The sequence below is a fragment of the Simochromis diagramma genome, unplaced genomic scaffold (genome assembly GCF_900408965.1).
Source record: "Simochromis diagramma unplaced genomic scaffold, fSimDia1.1 OVJJ01000753.1, whole genome shotgun sequence".
Lineage (NCBI taxonomy): Eukaryota > Metazoa > Chordata > Actinopteri > Cichliformes > Cichlidae > Simochromis > Simochromis diagramma.
The window spans coordinates 11,763,274-11,786,523 of NW_024387523.1; the positions used below are offsets into that span (position 1 = coordinate 11,763,274).

At 40.0% G+C, this 23,250-nt stretch overlaps 2 protein-coding genes across 7 annotated transcripts; both read right to left on the reverse strand.

Moving 5' to 3' along the window:
• Nucleotides 1-151: 151 nt before the first annotated feature.
• On the reverse strand, nt 152-13,467 carry si:ch211-13c6.2 (uncharacterized protein LOC100000125 homolog). 5 transcript variants are annotated; one of them, XM_040021079.1, is made up of 13 exons: nt 13,151-13,466; nt 11,729-11,797; nt 9,357-9,381; nt 4,889-4,987; nt 4,646-4,785; nt 4,421-4,540; nt 4,263-4,308; nt 3,233-4,145; nt 3,019-3,127; nt 2,869-2,934; nt 2,660-2,761; nt 2,325-2,553; nt 360-1,260 (listed from the first exon to the last, which is right to left on the reverse strand). In XM_040021079.1, the coding sequence occupies exons 1-13, from the start codon at nt 13,208-13,210 to the stop codon at nt 1,022-1,024; spliced, it is 2,217 nt and encodes a 738-aa protein (XP_039877013.1). In that variant the 5' UTR covers nt 13,211-13,466; the 3' UTR covers nt 360-1,021. The 5 variants fall into 5 exon arrangements, with proteins under 5 accessions (XP_039877017.1, XP_039877013.1, XP_039877014.1 ...); XM_040021080.1 differs by having other exon boundaries at nt 2,325-2,556; nt 4,889-4,972; nt 13,151-13,464; XM_040021078.1 differs by having other exon boundaries at nt 2,325-2,556; nt 13,151-13,464.
• A 131-nt stretch (nt 13,468-13,598) lies between these two features.
• On the reverse strand, nt 13,599-23,194 carry LOC120726993 (regulation of nuclear pre-mRNA domain-containing protein 1A-like). Of its 2 annotated transcripts, none has more exons than XM_040021095.1 (7): nt 21,514-22,078; nt 19,161-19,290; nt 18,556-18,662; nt 18,174-18,268; nt 17,852-17,978; nt 16,261-16,436; nt 13,599-14,601 (listed from the first exon to the last, which is right to left on the reverse strand). In XM_040021095.1, the coding sequence occupies exons 1-7, from the start codon at nt 21,662-21,664 to the stop codon at nt 14,503-14,505; spliced, it is 885 nt and encodes a 294-aa protein (XP_039877029.1). In that variant the 5' UTR covers nt 21,665-22,078; the 3' UTR covers nt 13,599-14,502. The 2 variants fall into 2 exon arrangements, with proteins under 2 accessions (XP_039877029.1, XP_039877030.1); XM_040021096.1 differs by lacking the exon at nt 13,599-14,601 and adding an exon at nt 14,688-15,788 and having other exon boundaries at nt 21,514-23,194.
• Between the last annotated feature and the right edge of the window lie 56 nt (nt 23,195-23,250).

The following is a 23,250-nucleotide window of genomic DNA, read 5'->3' on the forward strand; positions in this document are numbered from 1 at the left end:
ATTTTATATATACACAGATACACAAAATGAGCATCGGAATGGGGGAAAAGGTGATTTCATTGACTTTGAATGAGGCATGGCTGCTGGTCTGAGTATTTCAGAAACTGCTGATCAGCTGAGATCTTCACAGTCAACCAAAAAAATAAATATATCAAATCAAATCACTTTTATTGTCACATCACATGTGCAGGTACACGGGTACAGAACATGTGAGTGAAATTCTTGTGTGCGAGCTTCATCCATATATCCAGTGAGTTCTCTGAGAGAAAATGCCTTGTTGATGTCAGTGGTCAGAGAACAGACTGTTTCAAGCTTAGAGGAAGGCATCAGTCACTCAAATAACCACTCATTAAACACAATTTATGCAGCAGCGTATTTCTTAATGCACAATAAGTCCAACCTTGAAGTAGATGAGCTTTAGCTGCAGAAGATCACATTGGGTGCCACTTGTGTCAGCTAAAAACAGGAAACTGAGGCTACAATTTGCCCAGGCTAAGCAAAATTGGGCAATAGAAGATTGTAGAGCAGTCAGTGTTTTCCTCAGAGTCTCACTTTCTGCTGCAACATTCAGATGGTAGGTTCAGAATTTGGCATAAATATGAAAGCCCTTCCCTTTATAACCAGTGTTCCCATCTTCTAATGGCTGCAGCCAGCATGATAAAGCACCACAAAGCTCAAATGATCGCAAATTAATTCAGTTAATTCAAAATAAATTCACTGAAAATATGAAATACAATGATGGCAATAACAGTATTACTTTTCTGGTTGTTGGTCAGTAAGAAATTTGAAAAAAATGAAATGATTACAACTGCAGTAGACAAGTGTTTTAATTCTTACACCAGATGTCAACATTTGATCAACCAAGGTCTTTGCAAATATCCAACACAAACAACAACAAAAAAAATAGAAAGAAAAATGAAGGGAAAGAAATTTAAACCCAAATCACATTTTAAAATCTGAACTTTACCTTAAAACACTGCATTACAATAAATGATTATTAAGGAGATTGCAGTGGTGACATTTATTTCCTTGCCACAAGTTCCAGGAGGGCGGAGGTGATTTTGTCCAGGTTGTTAGAGTACCGGGGTCCTCTGGGCATCCTGGATTCTTGATCCATGTGGAGGGGAGGTGCAGAAGAGTGAGAGTCGAAAAACTCTCCAACAGGAGGCTGGTAGTCACGAGAGGGCAGGGATTCTGGAAACCTTTCAGGAAAAAAGGGCGGCTCATCTAAGCGGTTTGTATGAGGAGTTCCAGATTCCTCTGACAAAAAAAAAAAAAGAGGAATGAAATTGAATTACATGAAAGAAAGTGGAATCAGCCACACTTCCTCTGACACAGGGAAGCTGAATATACAACTTATTGTTTATTATCTTATTTAATGATGCAATCAAATTCATTCAGTACATAAAATCAAAAGCTCAACTTGGACACCTTTGCAAACTATGCCTCATTATACATAAATTCAACTAAACTATCCTAAAAGGATACCACAACAAAACTCAAAATACATTCAAAGAAGAAAATCCCATCAAATTTCATCAAAACCTCAAAGTTCATAAGTTTATTTTATTAATACGTCAATAAATTGGCATTCGACCCATACAACAACACATACAGCACAATTCCAGACAAAAGGCATGATTATACCCCTCCCTCTCCTGTTTATCACACCTGAACCATGCCTGTTGTTAATGTGATGAACTATACCTGTGGTTATTCTGCTACAGACACCTGTTCATGTGGAACTGACTTGAAAGCACAGAGTTGGGAACATCATAGCCTGCAACTGTACAGATAAATTTGTTTTTAACTGATGAGATATAGAAAGGATTTTGAAATGAAAAAAGCAGCCAAATGATGATTTAAGCCACGGAAGAGGATCTTTCAGCAGGACAATAATTCACAGCCTACCAGCTGCCTGCTGAAAGAATACATTCTAATAGAGGGGCCCTCCCAGAGCCCTGACCCAAATCCCACACATCACCCGAGGGATACCATGGAGAAAATTACGTCAGCTGGTCGAAGCTCTGGTGTGGATGAACTGAAAGCCTTGCTGACTGGAACATTAGGGAAAACTTTGCAGGTATTATAGAAACTGATCTACCCTACCTTTCTGGTATAAGCAGCTCTACTAATGGATGAAAGAGTCTTTAAAGAAGCAACTATTGAGTGGCCATCTACTGTCTGCCTTTATTTTGAGCTGTACTTATTTTTGCCTAAAATCTTTCAAGAAAATTATGCTCGTGTTATTTTTATCGATGTCTAACTTTTATAAAAGACTATTGAACCCTAATGGGCTTAAATAAACTGCACTGTGCACATACCTTCAAAGCGGCCTCTTTTTGAGTATCTGGAATCTTCGTGTGCAGGGGGGGGATAAACATTGTGCCGCTCCTCTGGAAGATGCTCACGCTGCCTCCAGTCTCTGAAGTCGAGGTCTTCTGGCTGTCTGTGGTGCGAATCATCTCTCATGGTCCTTTCGAACGGCGGCTGTCGAGGGTCCAGCTCCATGTTGCTGTAGTTTCTGGGGATCCCTTCTCGACCGTGGCTGTTCTGCTACCATGACAAAACCATACGTTTTGTTAATATAAGCAAAGTTTTTGTGTTCTTTTACTAATATTATATTAAAAAGACAGGCGGTGTGCAGAATGACACATACCACAGCTTTCTCCATCTTTTTTGTTTTGAATTCTTTAAGCAGGTTGCAAAGTTTACTTTTCAAGAAGTCAGCCTCTTCAGCATTCTCAATTTCAATGTTGCTCTAAGAAAATGTGAAAGGGAAAAAAAACAACACACTGAGAACTCTTTGAGTGAATAGTTGCATAACAAAAACATGTGCAAGTCGCCAATAAGGATTAATTATCTTACCAGCATATCAAAGACGCCCTCCGACTCAGAGCCTCCTCTTTGGTTCATTTCAGGATGATGTGGACCCTAAAAAAGCAAAAGGTCTTGCTCAAATAAAGATTTGTTTTACTGGATATTACTCTACTGTGATGTCAAAATAAACTACGGTACCTGTGGTTCTCTGTAGATGTCTGAAAATTGTCCTCCACTCATTGGTGCACTACCTGGCCTTGGGTCACCTCCAAACTTTGGAATTGGAGATCCATAATTATCCCCATACCTTAAAGCAGCAATCAAACATGTTTTGGTTTTTTTGGGTTTTTTTTTTTTTTATAAAAAAAGCCCACAACACTTACAAAAAAACAACTACAATTTTTACACTTACATCTCCCTTGTCCCTTCCACTTCCTCTGGAGTAGCATCAGAGAAGCGGCTCTTTCTTTTCCTTTTACCGTGAACATCTTCGGCGCCTCCTTTCAGGAACCGCCTGAATGGCTCTGGGATGTTAGAAATGGCTCTGCCAACATCCATGTGTCTCTGTGAGGCTGGGCCTCCTGCTCTCCTATCAACTCCCTCATCCTGATGTACCTCTCTCATCTCATGACGATAATCTTGAATTATATTGAACAAATTGTCACGTGATCGGTCCCCCTCCATAGATGCAGAGAAGTTCCTCCTCCTGGCTTCTGGTTCACTTGATCCCTGTCTACCTGCTTTGTTCATACCGTCGTGCCTATCAGCTTCCCTCTCCAGGGACCACCGCAGTTTATCAACTTCAGGGTACATGGCCTGGGAGGGTGAATACTCAGAACGACCGTTCCCACCCCTGACATCCTCAGAGTGGAAATCCTGAACAGACTCTCTTTCTGGATAGGCTCTTCTATAAGGAGGCGCCCCCTCAGGGTAATAGTCAGACTGACCGAGGCCACCAGGCAGCTCCTCCCTAAAATCATACTTGGGAGCATCACCTTGCTCAAGTGCCAAACATCTTTGTGAATCGCCACCATATCCCTCTTCATACTGATGACGATAATCAGAGTCCATGTAGCCTTCTCTGTACGCATGGCCTTCCCTGAAATCCGACCTTCGCGGTTCATCTCTGGTGCGCTCATTGCTAAGCCTGTTCTCCCGCTGGCTGCGCCTGTCTACGTTCATGTTAGGGTCATTCGGAGGAAATGCAGATGCGTTTGGGTAACTTGAGGCATGCTTCCTTCGGTGATAGTCCTTGAGTTCAGGTAGGAGTGGTGGCAAATCTTGTGGGTTCGTCTGCTCCCTGTTTTGCCTCGGCCTTTGGGAAGCTAATAATAAAGTCATAATTAGAGAAAAATACAACCAAACGTTTTCCCAATGTGTCTGTAACCTTTCCTTGTATTTTAAAATTACTTTTTAACCATGTTTATTATCAATCAAGGTACCTCTTGAGCTGTTTGATCTACTCTCGTTCCCCTTTTTGAACAATGACTGGGGAAAAAAAAAACATGAATAATAAACATTTACTGTATGTAACAAAATGTATAGAATTTTAGAAGCACAAAATATATGGTGTGTAATCTGGGTAATTCATCTGGCATACCTTTGGAGTCCCTCTCCCATCCTGTCTCTCTATTATTTCTGCTTTGGCGCGCATAATCTTCCCCCCGAGGGTTTGTACAGAGGGTCTATCCCAGGTCACCAAGTCAGGCCGCTTCAATTCCTACATAGACAGAAAGGGAATGTGATCTCTCTTTGCTTTAACATCTTATTATAAAGAAAAACAGAATAACAAAGACGTATTTAAGTAATGCTCTGAATGCTTTACCACATATTTCTGCCTGTGTTTGCGTCCAATCACATGACAGACCATTTCTGCAAGGACGGCTGACTGATTACAGAGCTTACATAAGTATTTGGGGCCTATTTGTCGGTCGCTAGGAGGCCCCTCTTCCAAAAAGTTCAAACCTGGAAATTAAGAACAAGCAAAAAGTTAAAAACAATCAAATAATCTGGTATTTAAAAAAAAAACAAAAAACATCTGCTTAAAACTTTCTGCAAAGTTATTCACCAATGATAGGCTCATCCAGATTCAGGTAATCCAGGTACTCTATAATATCCTTAAACTCCGGTACGTGTCTTCTGACAGACCGTCCTGGGAAGCCACATGCTAATAGTTAGCAAAAAGACAAAAACTACACAGTGTTTTTAAAAGTCATCATCACAGTATAACAATAAGACAAGAGCAATACTAACTGCTTCAATTTAAACTCCTTATTAGAGGATGAGTCTTTATTAAGGGTTAACAGGGGTAAGGGAAGATTATAAGTCAATATAAGACAAGGCCTGGTGTATTGTAGCTGCAGCTGAATGGTATAAAATCTTCAGCTTAGATCTTAACTATCTTAGATTTCTGATAAACTATCATCCAATGTATGAGCCCCAGTAGAACTTCTAGTCCAGACAGTTTATTTATTTCACGTTGCTTTTTGAATGTCATCAGACAAGGAAAAAAAATGTTTCCATGATTTTCTGAAACATGTACCTTGTGTGGCATAATGGATTTAATGGCAAAAAAAACATCTGAACTCTAATGGTACCTATATTACCAACTAAGAAATGTTGTTGTTTTGTTTTTTTGTTTTTTACAATATCCCAATATTATTGTATTAAAAATATCCCAATAATGGTGTAAATGTTTAATTTACTTGTGCAAAAGGCATAAATAAAACAAAGTTATTGAAGTGCATACTTGTACAACATGTTCCTTTATAAAAGACATTACACCAAACTCTGGACAGATCTGCAGAGATGTTTACTTATCCTTTCGTCATCTGAGTGTGGAGTATTAGTGCACCCACAGATGTCCTGCCACTAGAATAACTGAATACATATGTATAGTTGCTAAATTTAGTCAGAGTGGATTTTGAGGGAGTCATACAGGCACAGGCTGGCCAGTGCCATCTAATTTTGTGCAAACAGCTTGTTTGACTGACATTTTTAGAAGTTGTGAAGATTTCCAACAAGCTGCAGCTGTTGCTTGAAGAGCAACACTGGAAAAGCTGCATTTTAGTAGCCATGTGTGGTTTAAGAGCAGTACAGTATTTTTTCTGATCTTGATACGACAATGCTACACATTTATTTCAGCAACTTATCATGTAACACCATAATTAAATCACAAAAAGGCTGTTAATGCAACCAAATTTGGCAAAAAGTGCAAAGATCCAGAAAGGAAAAGAAAAACTAAATGAGCGGAGAAACCCAACAAATGCAGATGCTTCTACAAGTGCACTTCATGGTAAATAGCATCCAGTCACGCTCAGCGGCACGTATACAAACGCAGGCCCAGTTGGTTCTGTTTTTGAATCACGATGGCAAGTGCAAAACATCAAAGTGGCTTTGAAACAGGGTTCATTCTTGGGGCACGAGTGGCAGGAGCTTTAATCGCTTGAGGCACCAACACGCTCTGCGGCAGTGATCTAATAAGCATGGGTAGGACATCAAGTTTGATGCATGAAGGCTGTACGATAATACCTACTGACTCAAGGGCAACAACGTACAGCTGCAAAATCTTCATTGTTTGTTTCCTTGCTATGTCCACCTTGTCACGGGTCCTGTAAACTGATGTAGACACACTGCAGCTGCCACAGCTAAGACACATTTTCCTCTGTGTTGGAAACAGGTGGTAGGGAATGTAACACTTACATTTATTCAGTTTTTCCCCCACATATGCTGATGTCTCTCTTGCATTCCCATTGGCTGGGTAGTAGACACAGGTCATGGCTGACGTTTCACTGTGAGCTGTCCTAAACTTCTGACCCTGTCAGAAAATTTCCCCAGCCTCTGTTTTGGTAGAAAAGCTGTTAGAACAGCCAGCTTTGATCCTCTCTCGCTGTAAGATGTTGGATCACCGCTTTGGAGCCACAATCAAAGATGGCACCACTGCCATCCATACCCAGCTCCCCGAATATGGGATTTTGGGGGCAGATGCTGATACTTATTTTCCATCCTTCCATTCATTTAAAAAAAAAAATAATAATTTTCCACTTATCCAATTCAAGGTGGTGGGGGATCTGGAGTCTATCCCAGGTGGCTTGGTGTGAGTGTGAGGCAAGGTAAACCCTGGACAGGTCATCAATCCGCAACAGGGTTAACATGGACAGACAGACAACCATTCACACCTATGGGCAATTTAGAATCACCAATTACTTTAACCCCAATAACTGGATGTCTTTGGACTGTGGGAGGAAGCTTGAGTACCCGGAGAGAACTCCCGCAGACACAGGGAGAACATGTAAACTCCACAGAGAACGGGCCCGGGTCAAACACTAGATTCAAATGATATGTGTATTATGTATCTGTGAAAGGCCCATATCTGCCGATTTTAATCAGCCAACCAATCAGTCAATTCAAATCCTTTTGGGTCATTAAAGGAGTTTTATGGGTTCACCTATGGAAGAGTTTGGGGAAAATTGTTACATAGGTGTAACAATAGCTCCATATTGCAGTGGTTCTAACAGCGAAATATCCAGTTTAAACTCAAGAAGGGGACAAACATCCCGTTTGGCTTGCCTCGGGAAGGATATCCAGAGTTTAAAAAAAACCTGCCAAATCATCTACCCACTGTGGCGACTCCTGGTGAATAAAAGAGCAGCTGAAAGTAGCTTTTTACACAGGTGTAATCATTTTCACCATTCCAACTATGGAAGGTTTCAAACTGGGTCCACGTGATGGAAATTTGATCATTAGATGGTTAGAGCGATGCTCTGACATACATCCACATCCCTCCAAGTTTTCTGTGACCCTGTGGACCCATCTACAGAGATGAGTCCACCAGGTAGAAGTGAAAAAAGTATGCCAAGACTTCTTCTCCGTAGCGTCTTCAGCTGTCCGAGTGTAATCTTCTACTTACGGCTTTCAAGTTGGTAGTTTGCAGAGTTTACCACCAGCTCTGCAGACCATTGTTACATGGTGTAGCTGTTTACTGTCAGCAGGGGGCTGACAGTAACAACCAGTGCCCAGGCTTGCTTGGGCTGCTGTTGGTTGGTCCTTCAGGCACCCGCGGAGAGGCTTTTTTTTTCTCCCATTCATGTTAGACTTCTGCTGTCGGTCCCTTTCCTATTCCAGGCAACTTTTCAACCAGTCAGCACTGGACTTGCATCGTCCACATTGAGCTATGTGCTGTTGGGGCTTTGGAGAACCGCACACAAGCGCATTTGCATAGGTTGCCTCTGCGTGGGCAAATACCTACACAAACATAGTACTGTAATTCCCACATTAGACTGCACTTTTCACCACCACCAAAACCAAAAGATGGAGTATCTTTTGGAAGAAATGTATTAAATCCCCCAGTTGAAATCCAGACACTTGTTGAATTAATATCCACTTCACTTCTTGGAGACTGTGTTTACCCACTGAGGTGATTACATACCTTCTGAGCCTTGTTTCCCATTTGCACTCACATCATTAATAGGAACTCTGAAGTCATGTAGTAGCTTTCCTGACACGTCACCCCTGTTGACATCTTACGTTTTCCTATAATTGTGTTTCATGTTCTTCACTTTCTGTTTGCATTTCTTCATTGCGTGACAGATGCCATGAGAGGATTCGTTTCAATACAATGTTCACGCTTCTGGTGCTGCACTCCTTTGTTTGACCAGTGTACACTTATATCTGGAGCATTCACGGTACACCTTCATCACTCAAAGTTTCTCTTTCCCTGCTGGGAAAGTACCTACCCTAAAAACCCTGTGAAGAACTGTGATGATTCCGAGTTCCAGGAGTGTGGATACAGAAAAATGGGGGGGTACTACGTCCAACAGTCAGCAAACCTAAGAAAACGTTCTTGCAGTCCTATAGGACCAAATACCAAGGTGCTCTGAAGATGGTCTGGCCCAACGCCATAATGAAAAACTTATCTGAATATCAACTTGGAAACATCGAAGCCATGTGACCATTTTAAAGTCCACATTTGTTGGAGCAGAAAGCTGAGTCGATGTGAATTCAGTTCCTCATACAGACTTCCATTTCATTTTCAAAAATAAACATGAAATCACTGCACTGTGCTAAATGAAAAGTATAAATCTCTTAAATAAACTTCAAATTTCTAACTCTCCATACCCAAATTAAGAAAACAAAATGGCTGAACACACACTGGCAGACAAAAAAGCCACAACAGCATCAGTGAGATCACACACTGATGTTCAAAAACAAGTCCTGACTTGCAGCCGATGTTAACCGATTTGATCACTGATGTTAGGTTTGGGGCTTTGTGTCAGTGGTCCAGATATAACCTGAGATGCATCTAAGGAGCCTAAGCCAAACCACTAAAGAAAAAACAAAATCTGGACAAACTATTTGTCCTTACACGTTGACGTCTGGGTATCTTTATACATTTACTTCTAAACAAAACTGCTGCCCATTCAAACCGGAATGGGCACTAGTCACATGTACATTGAATTACCCATCAGAACAGACACATGGCCAGGGAAGGAAAAAAATAAAAAAATAATAAAAGAGGGAAGATGAATTCTACTTACCAGAAGTTACTAAGCCACTCTCTTTCTGCCAGGAACGAAAGGAGAACAATAAAAATAAAGTCAATCAGTGCTGGATAAACAACACTGGATGTAGTTCACCTCTGCTACAAACAGAAAAGGAGTTATTTTATGGAATCAAACGCATATTAAAACCAAAACCACAGCTCAAATGAGGTGCAGTAAAGGTGCCTGTCCACACCTGTCTTCTTAGTGTGCGTTAGATCATAAAGAGATAAAGCAGTTAAGGACTAAGGAGTTTGTACTCCAGTCACTTTTCACACAACTGTATAAATTAAACTCCCACCGCGGGAGGTGGGAGTTATATCTGCATGTGAATATATTAATGCAAAGAAACAGGATGTAGCTTTCTTCAGGATGACCAAAAGTTCTATTGAAACATCTGGAGGGATCCTTCTAGGAACTGTTTATAGGAGTGAAATGCGCCAGCACACTGCTGGGGCTAAACCAAGGTCCAAATAAAACTTTACCATTACAAAAAGCTTCAGTACGGATGTCAAACTGAAGCTGTACTGGTCTGCAGAGTAGCCTCCTTGCATTTGTTGTCGTCGTCGTTGTTGGTGGTGGCAGCGCTGCTAGGAAAGTATAAATGTATACCTACGTATACATTTTTCTGGCTCATAGAAAATAAAACCAGTTTTAAGTAGGTCTGCGCCTCAGCGGAACGCCAAACCAGCACCATCCAAGAATTAGCAGCTGATTTGCCATAGTGGTTAGAAGACAGCCAAAAGACACGAACTCAGTTCAAGCAACTTCTGCTTATGTGCTACACAGATTCTGCACTTGGCAATAAGGTCTGCCAAAACATAGCTACCCAAATAACCAAACAGTGGCTGACTTCCTCTAGTGTAAAGACAGGAAGAGAAGGGCACCAGTTTAGTTCAGCGGGATGAGCAGGTGACCATATGCCATATGGCCAGAGAGCAGTAGGCCCGGGTTTGAGTCCCACCCGCGGCCCTTTGCTGCATGTCTTCCCCTATCTCGCTCTCTCCCCGCTTTCCTGTCTCTCGACACTGTCACTATCAACAAAAGAAGAGAAAGTAAGACGCTGATGAAATGTTGCCATGGCTCCACAGTGCACTGTTTTTGTTTTGTATTTTTTTAATTCAGTTTGTCTTCCAGGCTTGACTGTACAACAAGTCACTTGTTAAATCAGCACGTGTGTCTTGGAAGGCACACTTCCCAACATAATGAACAAGAACAACCAAGAAAGCTCACATGACTTTACCTAGTGGAACAGACCCGAACCTGGCTCAAAGGCACAGCAGACAAGTTCCTGAAATTTTCTTGGGCGTTAACAGGAAGAAGTTCAAAGACTTATGAAGCTGACACAACATACAGGACATGGTTCAAGACCATTTCCTTTGTGAAACTCCACTGTGTCAGCATAGTCTGTGGCCACTATTAAAAAGAAAAACAAGTTTGTTTTCCTCCTTTAAAACAAACACAACTGTCCATTATTGGCGCAAAGTTCAGGATGCATTGATGTGAAGGGGCCACTAAAAAAGGCAGATGGTGGTAGGGGCCTGGTTTTAGTAGAACATCTGCATCTGGGGAGGTGAGCAAAGTGTTGAGAAGAAATGTCTGGCTTTTCTTTGCAGAAATCCTTAAACCCCTTCACCCAAAGAACCAACCAAGCCTGCCTTTTTCAAGACTCCTTCAGAACTTGCCATTTTCAGGTTGTCAGTTGCTCGCTCCAAGAGTAATTGTAGTTGTTTCCCAGACTGAAGGAGAAGAAGAATGCTGTGTGAAATACACAGCCAGGCAGGCTTACACACTCTGTTATACATCATCGAACTAAATATTACCCTGTCATCCTTGCACAAACTTACTGCAATGGCGAGAGACGCAGTACTCTTCTGAAATGGCCAATCCAGCTTCTTCATAGCAGTCAAACACAAAGGTGGAAAGCATCCAGCTTTCCTGGTTGATTCTGTAGCTCAAAACTCACTGAACCCTTGACGGCAACGGCTGAAGAGAGGCAACCCATGTCAACTTTTGTTGTCACTACTCTTGTACTTACTGTAACATGATTTTTTTTTTTAAATCTTCAGAAGAAACAATGTGTTCGACTGTCAAGACTGAAATAAGAAGAGCTGTCAGATGCAAAACCAGGAATTAAACCAGGAGGGGACAACTGTAGGTGGGCTTCAAACAAAAAACAAAAATTAAAAGATGTGAGCAGCTTGGAAAACTTGTTTCTCACAGACGTCTGGTACCTGTGGAGATCTGAGACTAAAGAGAAAGTACATGGAATAATGCAAAAACGATGATGACATCACTTTTTAATACATTTTAAATGACTGCATTACTATTAATGTTTAGCTTTCTACACAAGTAGATTTCTTGAGTACCTTTATATGTCCTGGGGTGGTCAGGTGTATCTTGTACAGGGTATCACCCCTTAAGGATTTTTCACAGATCTTGATTGAGAAAGAGCAAAAAACAGATGAATTAATAACAATAAGCTAACAGACACAAATAGACACACTAAATTAAGCCTTATTCTGTATTTTAGTTACAAAAGGTAACTTAACTCTAAACTATATGACCACTTTTAACCCTTAAATACTGTTCATTTTATATGCTTTCATACTATAGTCTGTGTCAAAAATGAACTGGACCAAGAATTCCTTCACACCAAGTGTATAAAACAAATTCTAATATACATATATCTTTATAAAGTATAAATAGTCTATCTGACATTAATAAAATGATGAATAGTCCTTAATTGATGTTTCAGAGAACAGGGTGAGTGTTTTTTAGATTTTACAACACTTATATTTGGAGAAAAACATGAGATATCACAAAATATGATGACCTATTTTACCTAAGGTGAAAATGTAGCACCTGTAATGTTTAAAAGATATTATAATGAGATGGAAATAATGTTACAAACATTAAAACACTCAACTCTTCATTCTGGATCATATAAAAATCCTTATGACTACCATACATCAATACAAATTTAATAAACACTTAGAGCAGGTACTTAGTATGTGTGGGACACATTTTAGCTTTTCGTGTACAACTGGGATTTTTGGAGACCTGCAATGTAAATGTGTCTGTCTTAAAAGCACTTTGAGTTAACTTCTGTTTAAATGTGCTATTGGCTATAAATAAAACAGATTTGATGGTTAACACAAAAAGGTTCAGACATTTTTCATAGTGCATGTGTTCATGATTTTACAAGATTCATTTGGCTACTTACTGAACTTAGAAGATAAACAAATAGCGCACTAGTATCTGGTATATCAATACCAGCGTTGTTATCGATACTACAGATATTTGGATCGATTCGCCCACCTCTGCAACAAAGGCAATTTTTGTGACTGAACGAAGGTTCCTCTGCCATCTTTGTCCCGTAAAAAATACGCACAACTTGGTATGTACAGTTTTAGTTTCAGGGTTGCCTAAAATCAACCTTTCTTTGATTTTCCCCACAGTGATGGATCCAAAATCCTTCTGAGTAAATACGCGACCCAGATCCATTCAAATTTTAATTTTATTTTTGGCTCACTTCATGAAAAGTCATGACATTTTCAAGCTAAAAGAATCACATGCTGAATCACTGCAGTCAAACGTAAAAAATGATGGAATTTGACCCGAACAGTATGCAATGGTTAAAAAGAGCAGGACCAATTCACGTCCGATGTCATATACCTCCAGAGGCTAGCTAAAAACGTTAGCTTTGCTCGCGGCACGCTTCATTTTTTCCGGGAACCTCGCTTTCGCCAAATTATTACATGTCTCTCAGCTAACGTTAGCATGCTTACCTCGCATTCAATAAACGCGATATCCTCCTCCTCATATGGCGTTTCGAAGTTATCCATCATGAACTTTAATCAGTGGCCGTGCCCTCTAGAGGTAAAGCTACCTGCTTAGCGACTGTTTACTAGCTAAATCGCCTGAGCCAAGCTAGTTAACTGTTGTTATCAGATGGTAGCAAGCGTTATTGTTGTAACACTAGCGAATTGGCGTGTTTTGTTTCTTTTGTTTTCTATATTAAATACTGTGTATCATATCCAACAAATGTTTACACAGCTATTGTATTATTAAGAAACTAGGGGAAAAATAGCTTCGTCTTCCTGGTTGATGGGCGGACGCTCGCTCTAAGAAACCCACGTGACCGGGGCTGTCGCCACAGCGGCGTAAAAAAGGAACTCCCCCTGGTGTTCACATATTTAATGGCACTCAATAGCACGTACTGCAGATAAGACGATAAAACATTTGTGCACTTTGTTTATTTGGTTCTAAGCATTTGCTTCATATTTACAAAAACAGCTTGTTTTTTTCCTTTTCCTTTTAAGTCTGGCTTTGGAAACCGGGGCACTTCTCAAGCTGTGTGAGGCATCTGCACAGCATTCAGGAGACTTCCAAGATAAAACTATGGAGCGATACAGTAAACAAGACAACAAAACCCATTATCTCACCCTTTCCGTACTGTGGATATCTGAAATAGCTCATTAATTTGAATGAGCAACATTTTCTTCACCATGTTGACACAATTACAAACCAAAAGCACTTATGACAAGGAGCAGGTACAACTCCATATTTACATGCAAACTACAATATGTACACTGACCAATGATTTACATTCCCCTTTCACAAACAGTAAATCATAAATACACACTTGGGCTTGCTTTAAGGAACATGGCTTCCTACTCAGTTTCAGACATTTGAGGCTATTATTACAAACAAACAAGGATCTATAACCCATAACTTAAGACAGTTAAAGGGAACGTAATGCCAGCAGAATACTGCAAATTAAAATGAATGATCACACTAGAGCGATGTACTCTGATGCATTATCTTAATCAGTATAAATAAAAAAATATCACACCAGATTCATCCATACAACTGTAAAGCTGGAAAGTTAGGCAGCTGGGGCCAAAGCACAACAGGCCTGTGTCGGGATGATTTTAAATCTTCTAAATGATAATAAGATGTTTATGTTCATAAACCCACGTGGATAAATAATTGGCTGTAGACAGAATGAGAACCACAGATTACTGCACAGAGACACAAAGATACACCCCAAAGTCAGGAACAGAGGACTATGGCAAGGTCACAGATCAAATATTAAACAGGCGTCTGATCAGATGCGTCAGTAGCACGGGAGGTGAAGTCAGTTCGAAGAGTTGTAGTGTCCTTCTGGGAGATTGTTCAGACGTGATCGCAGCTCCTTTCGAACCTGGGTGACCCTCGCCAGTTTGCGTTTGTATTCCTGAAAAAGTCCACAATGACAGACAGCCATCAGACGCCAAAGATCCTGCAGTCTGAATCACACCGATTTATGGTGTTGGGTTTTTTCCCCCTAGTCTCAGTAGCAGTATTACATGAGATAAATACACACACATATTGTAATTTTAAATTATAATTTAATATAAGAAACTGAAGTGTTGAATGTGCGCTTCATAGATTACAGACCAAGAGCAGCTTAAAGCTCCAGTTAAGGTTCAGATTTAAATTCAAGGATTTCCAATAAACATGTTTCATGTATTTTAGTTAGTGGCCACCACGAAACAGTGTGTCAGGGTGTTTTAGTTTTATCCAAACACCCAAATCATTCAGCAAAAATGCCACGCTCTTTCTCTCCATGTTTATGAATGACTTTGCTCGACTTAGATCAACCTCCACTGTAATGAGCCACACTAAAGGGCACCAAAAAACATTTACCTTTGCAACAGCTTTTTTTTTCCCCTAATAAAAGACTGACCACACAAACTGCATGCAAAGTACAGTGTAAGGGACTGAAAACAGGACTGCATGTGGACAAAATGATTTCACCTGATCCATGTATTTGATGTTTTTTCCCCACCTTAATCTTGTCACATTTTACTTTCTGTGCCATGTTTCTCAAATGTGTTCAGTGACTATATCTGCCAGCCAATGCATGCAGTGTGTGTAGGTCATCAGTACTTTTTCAGCATAGATAACAGAAATGTCCAAATGAGGGAAGGGGAGAGGAAAAGAAAAAAAAAAAAAAACAAAACAAACTATGTTCTCTTTGTGTCCCATCATGTTGCAAATGACATAAATCTCTTCAGCAAGCATAAAGCAAAAGTACCAAGAAAGATAAATGAACAAGATTTTAATCAAATTTGAATCTCATTAATTTATGTTTATTAATCATGACAATGATTATGATAAATATCTGATCTACATCTCCCACTAATCAGAGAATCTTAAAGTGTATAACTGCCATTTACTGTCAACTCCACAACCAAAAGTACGTTTCATAAACCACCTTCAAACCTGAATAAGAGGGTAAACTGTAGGTGTTCGAGCACAAAAAAAGGACTCACAAAATCATTTTCACTTTTTATTTTCACTTTTTTTTTTCTTTTTTTAAAACAAAAGGTATTGACTGAGTGACGATACAAAGATGAGACGTGGGATCCTTGTGGTGCCCTGTAGATAAGATCTGAACAATTACCGTCAATGTGAAAAGCACAGCTTTGAGCAAACAAGAAAACTTAGTGGTTACATTTTTAAAGCTCTAACGGGTTCATTTTGATTACTACTTACCTCATAGGCAGGACACACTGAGTGAAGTGAGCAGAAAGAAAAAGGCTCAAAGAGAAAGCCAGTGACGAGGGAAAAGATAACTTAGACATTAAGTCTGTATCTAATCGAGAGGCTTCCCCTCAGTTTGCACATCAGCAGAGCTAACACTAAAAACATGCAGGGTAGTTTTAAAAAAAAAAAAAAAAAAAAAGCATGACAGAAAGCGTGCAGCATGCTGAGAAACTTGTAAAAATACTTCTAGAAATTTGTGCTCAAACGTAATTTGTCCATACAGCACAAAAAGATGAACACCAAGGAGAGGTGAGGCAGACAGGACGCACACAGACGTATAACAGAGAAAAACTTATTCACGCACTTCAAGTTTCTGCTCATTCTGGGCCAGGCCGTCCTTCTGGCTCTGCAGGAAGACCGTTAGTGTGCGCGTGAGCTGCCTCCTGTCGTCAATCTCTGCCGCCAAGCGGCCGCTGTAGTCTGCTAGCAGCATGCAGGCCTCCTCCACCAGCCGGGAAAGTCGCTCTCCTGATTCTTTATCTAAAGCACAGAAAGCACAGAGAGAGCAGAGAACAAAGCCTAAATGCACGTCACTCAGTTATGCATCAATCCTGGAACAATGTAAACAGCATCTGTATAATCAGTGCCAAATCAAACCTTCAATTTGTTTCTGCTGAGGTAAAGGCAAGGGCATCGTCAGACAGATACGAGGGAGACTCAAACACACAAACAATCATGTGTCATGTAATCAAATCTGTAGGCGAATACTGAGTGCTGTGTGCTACACATTCATGTAAATGATCTCTCTTTGTCATAAGGTCAATATCTTTCAGAGCCATCCCCTCTCTCCCATAAAGAGCATTATAAGCCTGCAGGTGTCCTTCAGAGCGAAAGAACGTCAGTTGCAGAAGTGAGTGTTTGTTTGGCCCAACAAGGACGTCCAGGCGACTGCATATCCCATGTTTTTGTCTCGACTCTCCCTTGTTTGTGCACACCTTATTTCCTCTGAAATACAGTCGTGACAAAACTAAATACACCTCATGATTCAAAAGTTTATATCAACAAAGATGCGGTTTTGATTAACATTAGAATAGTTTTCAGGTTATTCCAACGGTAGCTGCAGAGACAGAGTCCACAATCACGACTTCTGATGCACACCCGGTCATTTTGTTGTGTAAGTTGGTCTGAAGTATGAAAGAAACCAAACCACTCAGTTCAGAAAAGAGCCTCAAAGCTTACTCCCAAGAGGCTTTCAATGGGTAAAGAGTAAAGTAATAATTTCTTTTAAGACTTTAGTCTCTCATTTTGTCTGGAGGTATATTGGCCCAATCGTCTTTACATTATTGTTGTTTTAGTTCATTAAGATTTGAGGCAATTGTTTATACACAGCTCTCTGAGGGTCCCACCGCAGCAGTTCAGTCAGGTTCATGTCTGGACTGCAACACCTTGAATCTTATTCAGCGTCTCCGTTTTAAAATTTGCTGCAGTGTTTGAAATCATCATCCTCTTGCATGATCCGATTTTAGACAGGCTTTAGCTGGGGGACAGTTAGAGTGCACAGCTAAGCAAGCCAAATCAGTGAGAACTGCCTGATAATAAAATAGTGAGAACTGCTAGATTGTCTCCCAGCAGAAAAAGGGCATGACAACTTCAAACAGGAAATAGCCTTAATTCCCAGATTGCTGGCCAGGAACATTTGCTTAGAACAACTGTTCTAAGATCATTGTTGATGTTTTTCCTCCTTTCCTTTTGCTTTTATAGAGGTCCTCACGCTTGCTAATGATCAGTTAATTCCTGTGGAAGCACTAAGAGTATACTTAATTTTTCACAGGAATCTAGATGTTAAGTGTTTTCTGTAATGTGCAGTATATCAGAGTGGTTCAACAACATTTTCTCAGTCTAAACAACACAGGTTCTGTCTAAAGTTTGGTATAAAGTGCGCAGAGCTTCCTTACCTGTGATCCTGTGAAGCAGTGACGTGTCCTGCACCTCAGCAGGAAGGGAGGAGATGCGCTGACGCAGCACTGAGTCGCTAGAAGCAGCGTTCTCCAGCTCCTGCAGAGCTCGGATTAACTCTGCCGTCTGAGGTATAGCGAGCATGATAAAGGCAAGAGGTGAGGGGGGAGCAGAAGAAGGTATTTACACTCAGGAGGAGACACAAAGGCAAACATGAAAACACAGACAGCTGTAAATCATTAACTAGCATGTGTGTGGATCAAAGTGTTATATGATTAGCACTCTGTATTTATAACTGCCCCTGTATAACAAGGACAGCACCTGTGGGGGCTCGGTTGGAGAGCTCTGGGAGGCAAAGCCTTCATCATCTGGCTGGATCTCCTCATATGACCTCTTCTTTGTCTTCTTTTCTCCATCTAAGATTTATAAAAAGCAAGGAAAAAAAAAAAAGCAAAACATAACAAGTCAAAGTCCAGTTTGAAGGTGTGCGTTTTATGTATTATACTACATCTTTAGCCACTTTAAAGCCACAAGCCTGATTAGCTGCATGTTTAGAAATGAAGCAAACATTTGCAAAATAGTGCAAGTAAATTATATAACTATGCTTATCAAGTTTAAACCTCTAGGCACACAGCACACTTGCTATAATTGAATGGTAAGCACTACTGACGAGCTGGTACAGGTTTTGGCTCGTTGAACTTACACAGGACTTGCGAGAGCTGATCGAGCAGGTTATTCTCATACACGGCTCTCTCCTGCCAGATGGATAAAACCCGACCCAGCTGTTTCTTACAGCCCTCCTCACCATCTCTGCACGGGAACACACAGGAAAGAAAAGAAAGAAAGAAAGAACACATGCTTTAAACAGCTTTGCAAACCTGAAGTCAGGACTGGACAAAATTGAAGAAATTAAAAAAAAAAAAAAAAAAAAAAAAAACAGTTCTTGGATAGAAATTCTTTAAATGGGAAAATGTTAGGGATGCACTTCATTTACCGCCACAGGCCAACTGGCCACTTCTGTCACATTTTTTTTAATGGAAATAAGTTCAAAGATGGACAGCTGATGGCCAAAATGTCATTTTAAACATTGTAATCAGCTCATAATACATCAGTGTGTGCATCCCTAGAACATACAGTATGTGTGTGTTTATACACGTCTTCTCATCAAGCCTACTTATGGCTGCCACCCTCAACCAGTTCTAAAATGTTACTTAAATTTCATACATTAATTTAAAATCCAAAATGATGACAAAATGAGAAAGTTGGCATCAGGACAACCATCCATGCCTTTGTCCAATAAAAACTGACCTGTACACATGTTTGAATGCATCAACGATGACTGGAGCAAAGTCCTGGGTGAACTCTGGTCCTTTCCTCTTGCTGTTTTGGATGACGTCATTGGCCAAATACAGGAAGGTCAGCTTGCGCGATACCTGAGCTGCACATGTTTGAAAAAACAAAGAAACACACATAATATCTGATTATGATTTACCAAAAGGTACAACACAACAATGCCTATTAATGGGCAAGCACATTTTAACCACTAAAGAACTAAAAAAAACAACAACAAACAAATCAACAAAATCATGACATACAAAAAATGAAATAGAGCTGATTTAAATCTTCAACAGAATATATAATTTTATTATTGTATATATTATTTTATTTTACTCTATTGTATATAGTATTTTATTTTATTCTATACAGCTGTGTACAGTTTCTTATTCTTATTCTATTCCAGTGTTCTCTAATTTTTGCTATATAACTTTGCACTGTCCACTTTCTGCTGTAACAAAACAAATTTCCCCACATGTGGGACTAATAAAGGTCATCTTATCTTATCTTTAATATGCAAAGCCACGTTTAAAGAATTCAAGATACTCGTTATGCATCACTATAAGCAGGGCTACGACCTTTGCTAATTTAATATGAGCAATGCACCAGATGCACAGGCGAACTGTGCAGTCACATCAGCTGCATGATGCAGAACAAGGTGGCCCTGCAGAAAGAATAATTAAAATTAAAAAAAAATTAAAAAAAGATTTAATCTGTGGATATTATTTCACAAGTTTAGTGCACGATATGAAGAAGCAATCTGACAAAAATGCATGTTCAGATTTGTATGCCCCAGGATTTTTAAGGCATCAAAGAGATCAAAAACAAAAGCTGATTCTTCTTACTATTTTTAACAATAGAGCACTGGCTCTTGCCCGACTTTGTTCTGGAGAAGCCGAGTGCCCGATTGAGTTCCAGTGAAGGATACTTACACCCCCTCTCGGTTTGTTGTTTTTATTATAAACTAACTGATGCACAAGCCTTTGTTGTTGTTGGACAAGACACAGTCGACACTGAGGTGAGTGTAAAGCTCCGTGGAGAGCCATTTCTATCCCCACTTGCCATTAACACTGGTCTCAGTCACCACCCAAAATACCTCACCCACAAGAGGTATCATTAGGTTGTTGACTAGCACCCCAAGGAAAAATGCACCATTATTAGCTACAATTACAGTAATGCCTGATGTCCCTACAACCCAACTCACTGAATAAATTCAACAACTCCATTATGTACTGTCTACTTAATAAACTTTGTGAACATTTTCTTATAAAAAAAAAAAAATCATTGACAGTCATCAGATACTATGAAAATCAGAAAAAAGCTAGATCCACCAGTCATTGCTTATATTTTATCACACAACAATGTTCAATAGAGTCTTTCTCCAGTGAAATGATTGACACAGCTAAATGAGCCCAAAAAAAAAAAAAGCAATGCAATTAAAGAATAAATATGCACTTACGCTTAAAACTGTTACATATGTTTAATTAAAACAATGTCATGTGGTTCGTTTAACATTGACACATTTACTTATTATACTTCTCCTTATATAATATATGCACCATTGCAACTATGTATTTTTTAAAAATATTATTATTTAGGGCTTTTCACTTTTATTAGGTGGTGCATTGATGATTAGAGAGGAAAGTGGGGAGAGTGAGTGCGTCTTGTATGTGGTCATCTCAAGCAAACGGCTCTGGCTGCGAGCACAATCTCCACCCACGTGCTAGTCAAACCCTTTGTTTGTGCGGAGTAGCCTATCAGAAGAAAGCTGGCTTAAAGCAAAGCTATAATGTGTATGAATTGCGGTGATTTATCAAGGGTTAGTATAGGATTATTTTGATGGGTTAATCACGCAAAGCTACTGTAGCAGAGCAAAACAAAATGAGCATAAGTGGCTTCCTTTATGTTTTATAGTAAAGCTCATTGTAACTGTTGATGTGGGTTTAATTTAAAGCTATTCCCTCAGGTGTTATAAAGTTTAATTTAGTGCAGCTTTAACTGATCGAGACTTAATATAAGCAAAGAGGGGTCGACTTCTTAAGCCTTTATGGAGGAGATTTTCTAACACAAACACATTTAAGGGAACAAGTTGTCGTCACTTTTCGACAATGCTAGTTAGACAAAGCAGTGAAAACCTTTGGCTAGTGACCGAAAGTTGCCAGCCTTTAGCAGCCACCGTGCTAACAGGGACTCTGTGTTTTAACTTTAACAGCAGTTTGGTCTGGCAGTTTTAGCCAGAGCTAGCCTGCAGCTACATGTTACTCACTCTCTGAAGCATGCTCGCTGTGTTTGTTTGGAGGAACTCCTCGGCTCTCACCAGCCTTACCTTTTTTCAGTTCGTTGAACCAAACGTTGACAATGGTCTTCGAGTGTTTTCTGTGGTGGATGAGCCACAGCGACAGTGTCTGTACACTTTGCTGAGAGTTGCTAAGCTCGGACAGTTTCTTCTCTAAAGCCGCCTCGGAGAAAGCTGACATCTCGGCGAGATTAGGGGAGGGAGTGCGAGGCTAGACGCTGGGAGAGGCTGCTGTAAGGTTTCTCCCAAATGTGTGGACTACAGCACGCTAGCCGGTCACAGGGTCTTTGCAGGAGTTTCAGCCATCCAAACTAAATGTCGCAACCTGACTCTGCTACACAAAAGGATGGCTGGTAATACTGACTAGCTATCTCCGTCCTCTCTGTGACTGCTCGGTTGCCTGTGCTTGGGACTGCTTCTTCCTCCTTATCTTAATGGCAGCTGGGGATAAAACTTTTGGTTACCTTAGCGCCACCTTCCGGACTGGAGTGCGGGTCGCATTGGTTATTATGCTAACCAACGTTAATATGCTTAAAATCTGAAGTTAAATACAAAAAATCTGCAATATTCATCTACCATTAAATGATAATTCATTTTTCTGAAATGCTAATTTAAATATCAATCTCTATTGTTAATATATTGGACATCAGAAACATGTAATTCCACAAATTTCTTTACTATCCAGACTGACGAGTATTGCAAATATTTATACAGTCTAAGATTCATGATGTCCTCCTCCTCTCAACTTTTACTTCTGCCTCTTATTCCTCCTACATTTCTTAGGAGGCCACTGCAGTGATATCAACCTGTGTTTATTTTCTTCGTGACCACCTCTGTTGTACAATCAATCATATGCAGATATTTTAAAGTTGAGTACATGATATTGTGTTGTTCCTGTTCCAATCTATTGCCCAAAGTTACATGCATCTGCATAAACATTAATATAATGTATTTTTTAATGTATTCACTGTTCATAATAAATATTCTGTGCATATAGAAATTAGTTACTATCTAGCACTACCTGGATTTACTGGAAGTGTGATTCACATTCATAGATAGCTCACACTTACAGTCCTGTGAAAAAGAAAGTTTTCACAGGACTGTAAGACAAATTTAGTACATGCTGTTTCCATAGGAGCCAGGTGCTGCTAATCAAATGCACTTGATTAACTGTATAAGCAGAGGTTTTGGCAATTTACTGGTAGGCAACTGATCTGTGTTAACACAATGCCACAATCAATCCAGCAGTAAAGAGCCCTAAAAGATTTGTGTCCAGTGTTGCTGCAAAGAAAAGATACAATTTCAAAAAGACTGAACAAATGTGGCTTGTTTGAAATGGTTGCCAGGAGAAAAGAACACGGCAGCACAGCTTAGGTTTGCAAAGTTGCGCCACAAGACCTCAGAACTGAAAAGATGAGCTTGCACAGAAAGCCACTACATTATTGCTGGTAAACGTGGTTCTGCAAGGTATTGAATAATAGGCGTACTACAGAGTCAAACTTACTCCAAAGCAAACACAGAACCATTAACGTGTTTTAATATTTACAGTAAGACTGGCTTTTTACAGTGATCTGCATTAATCGCTGAGTGGACAAAGTTTGTGTTTCCTCGCTGAATTTGAGCAAGCTTGTGAGTATTACGCCACAGGACATTACATAACCTACCGTGACTGCTTGAAAGGAAAAATAACAAACTCTTTTGTTTGAACCTGCAAGGAAAACTATATTTGGTCACATATTTGGTTAAAGTTCAAAAACTCTACTGGTG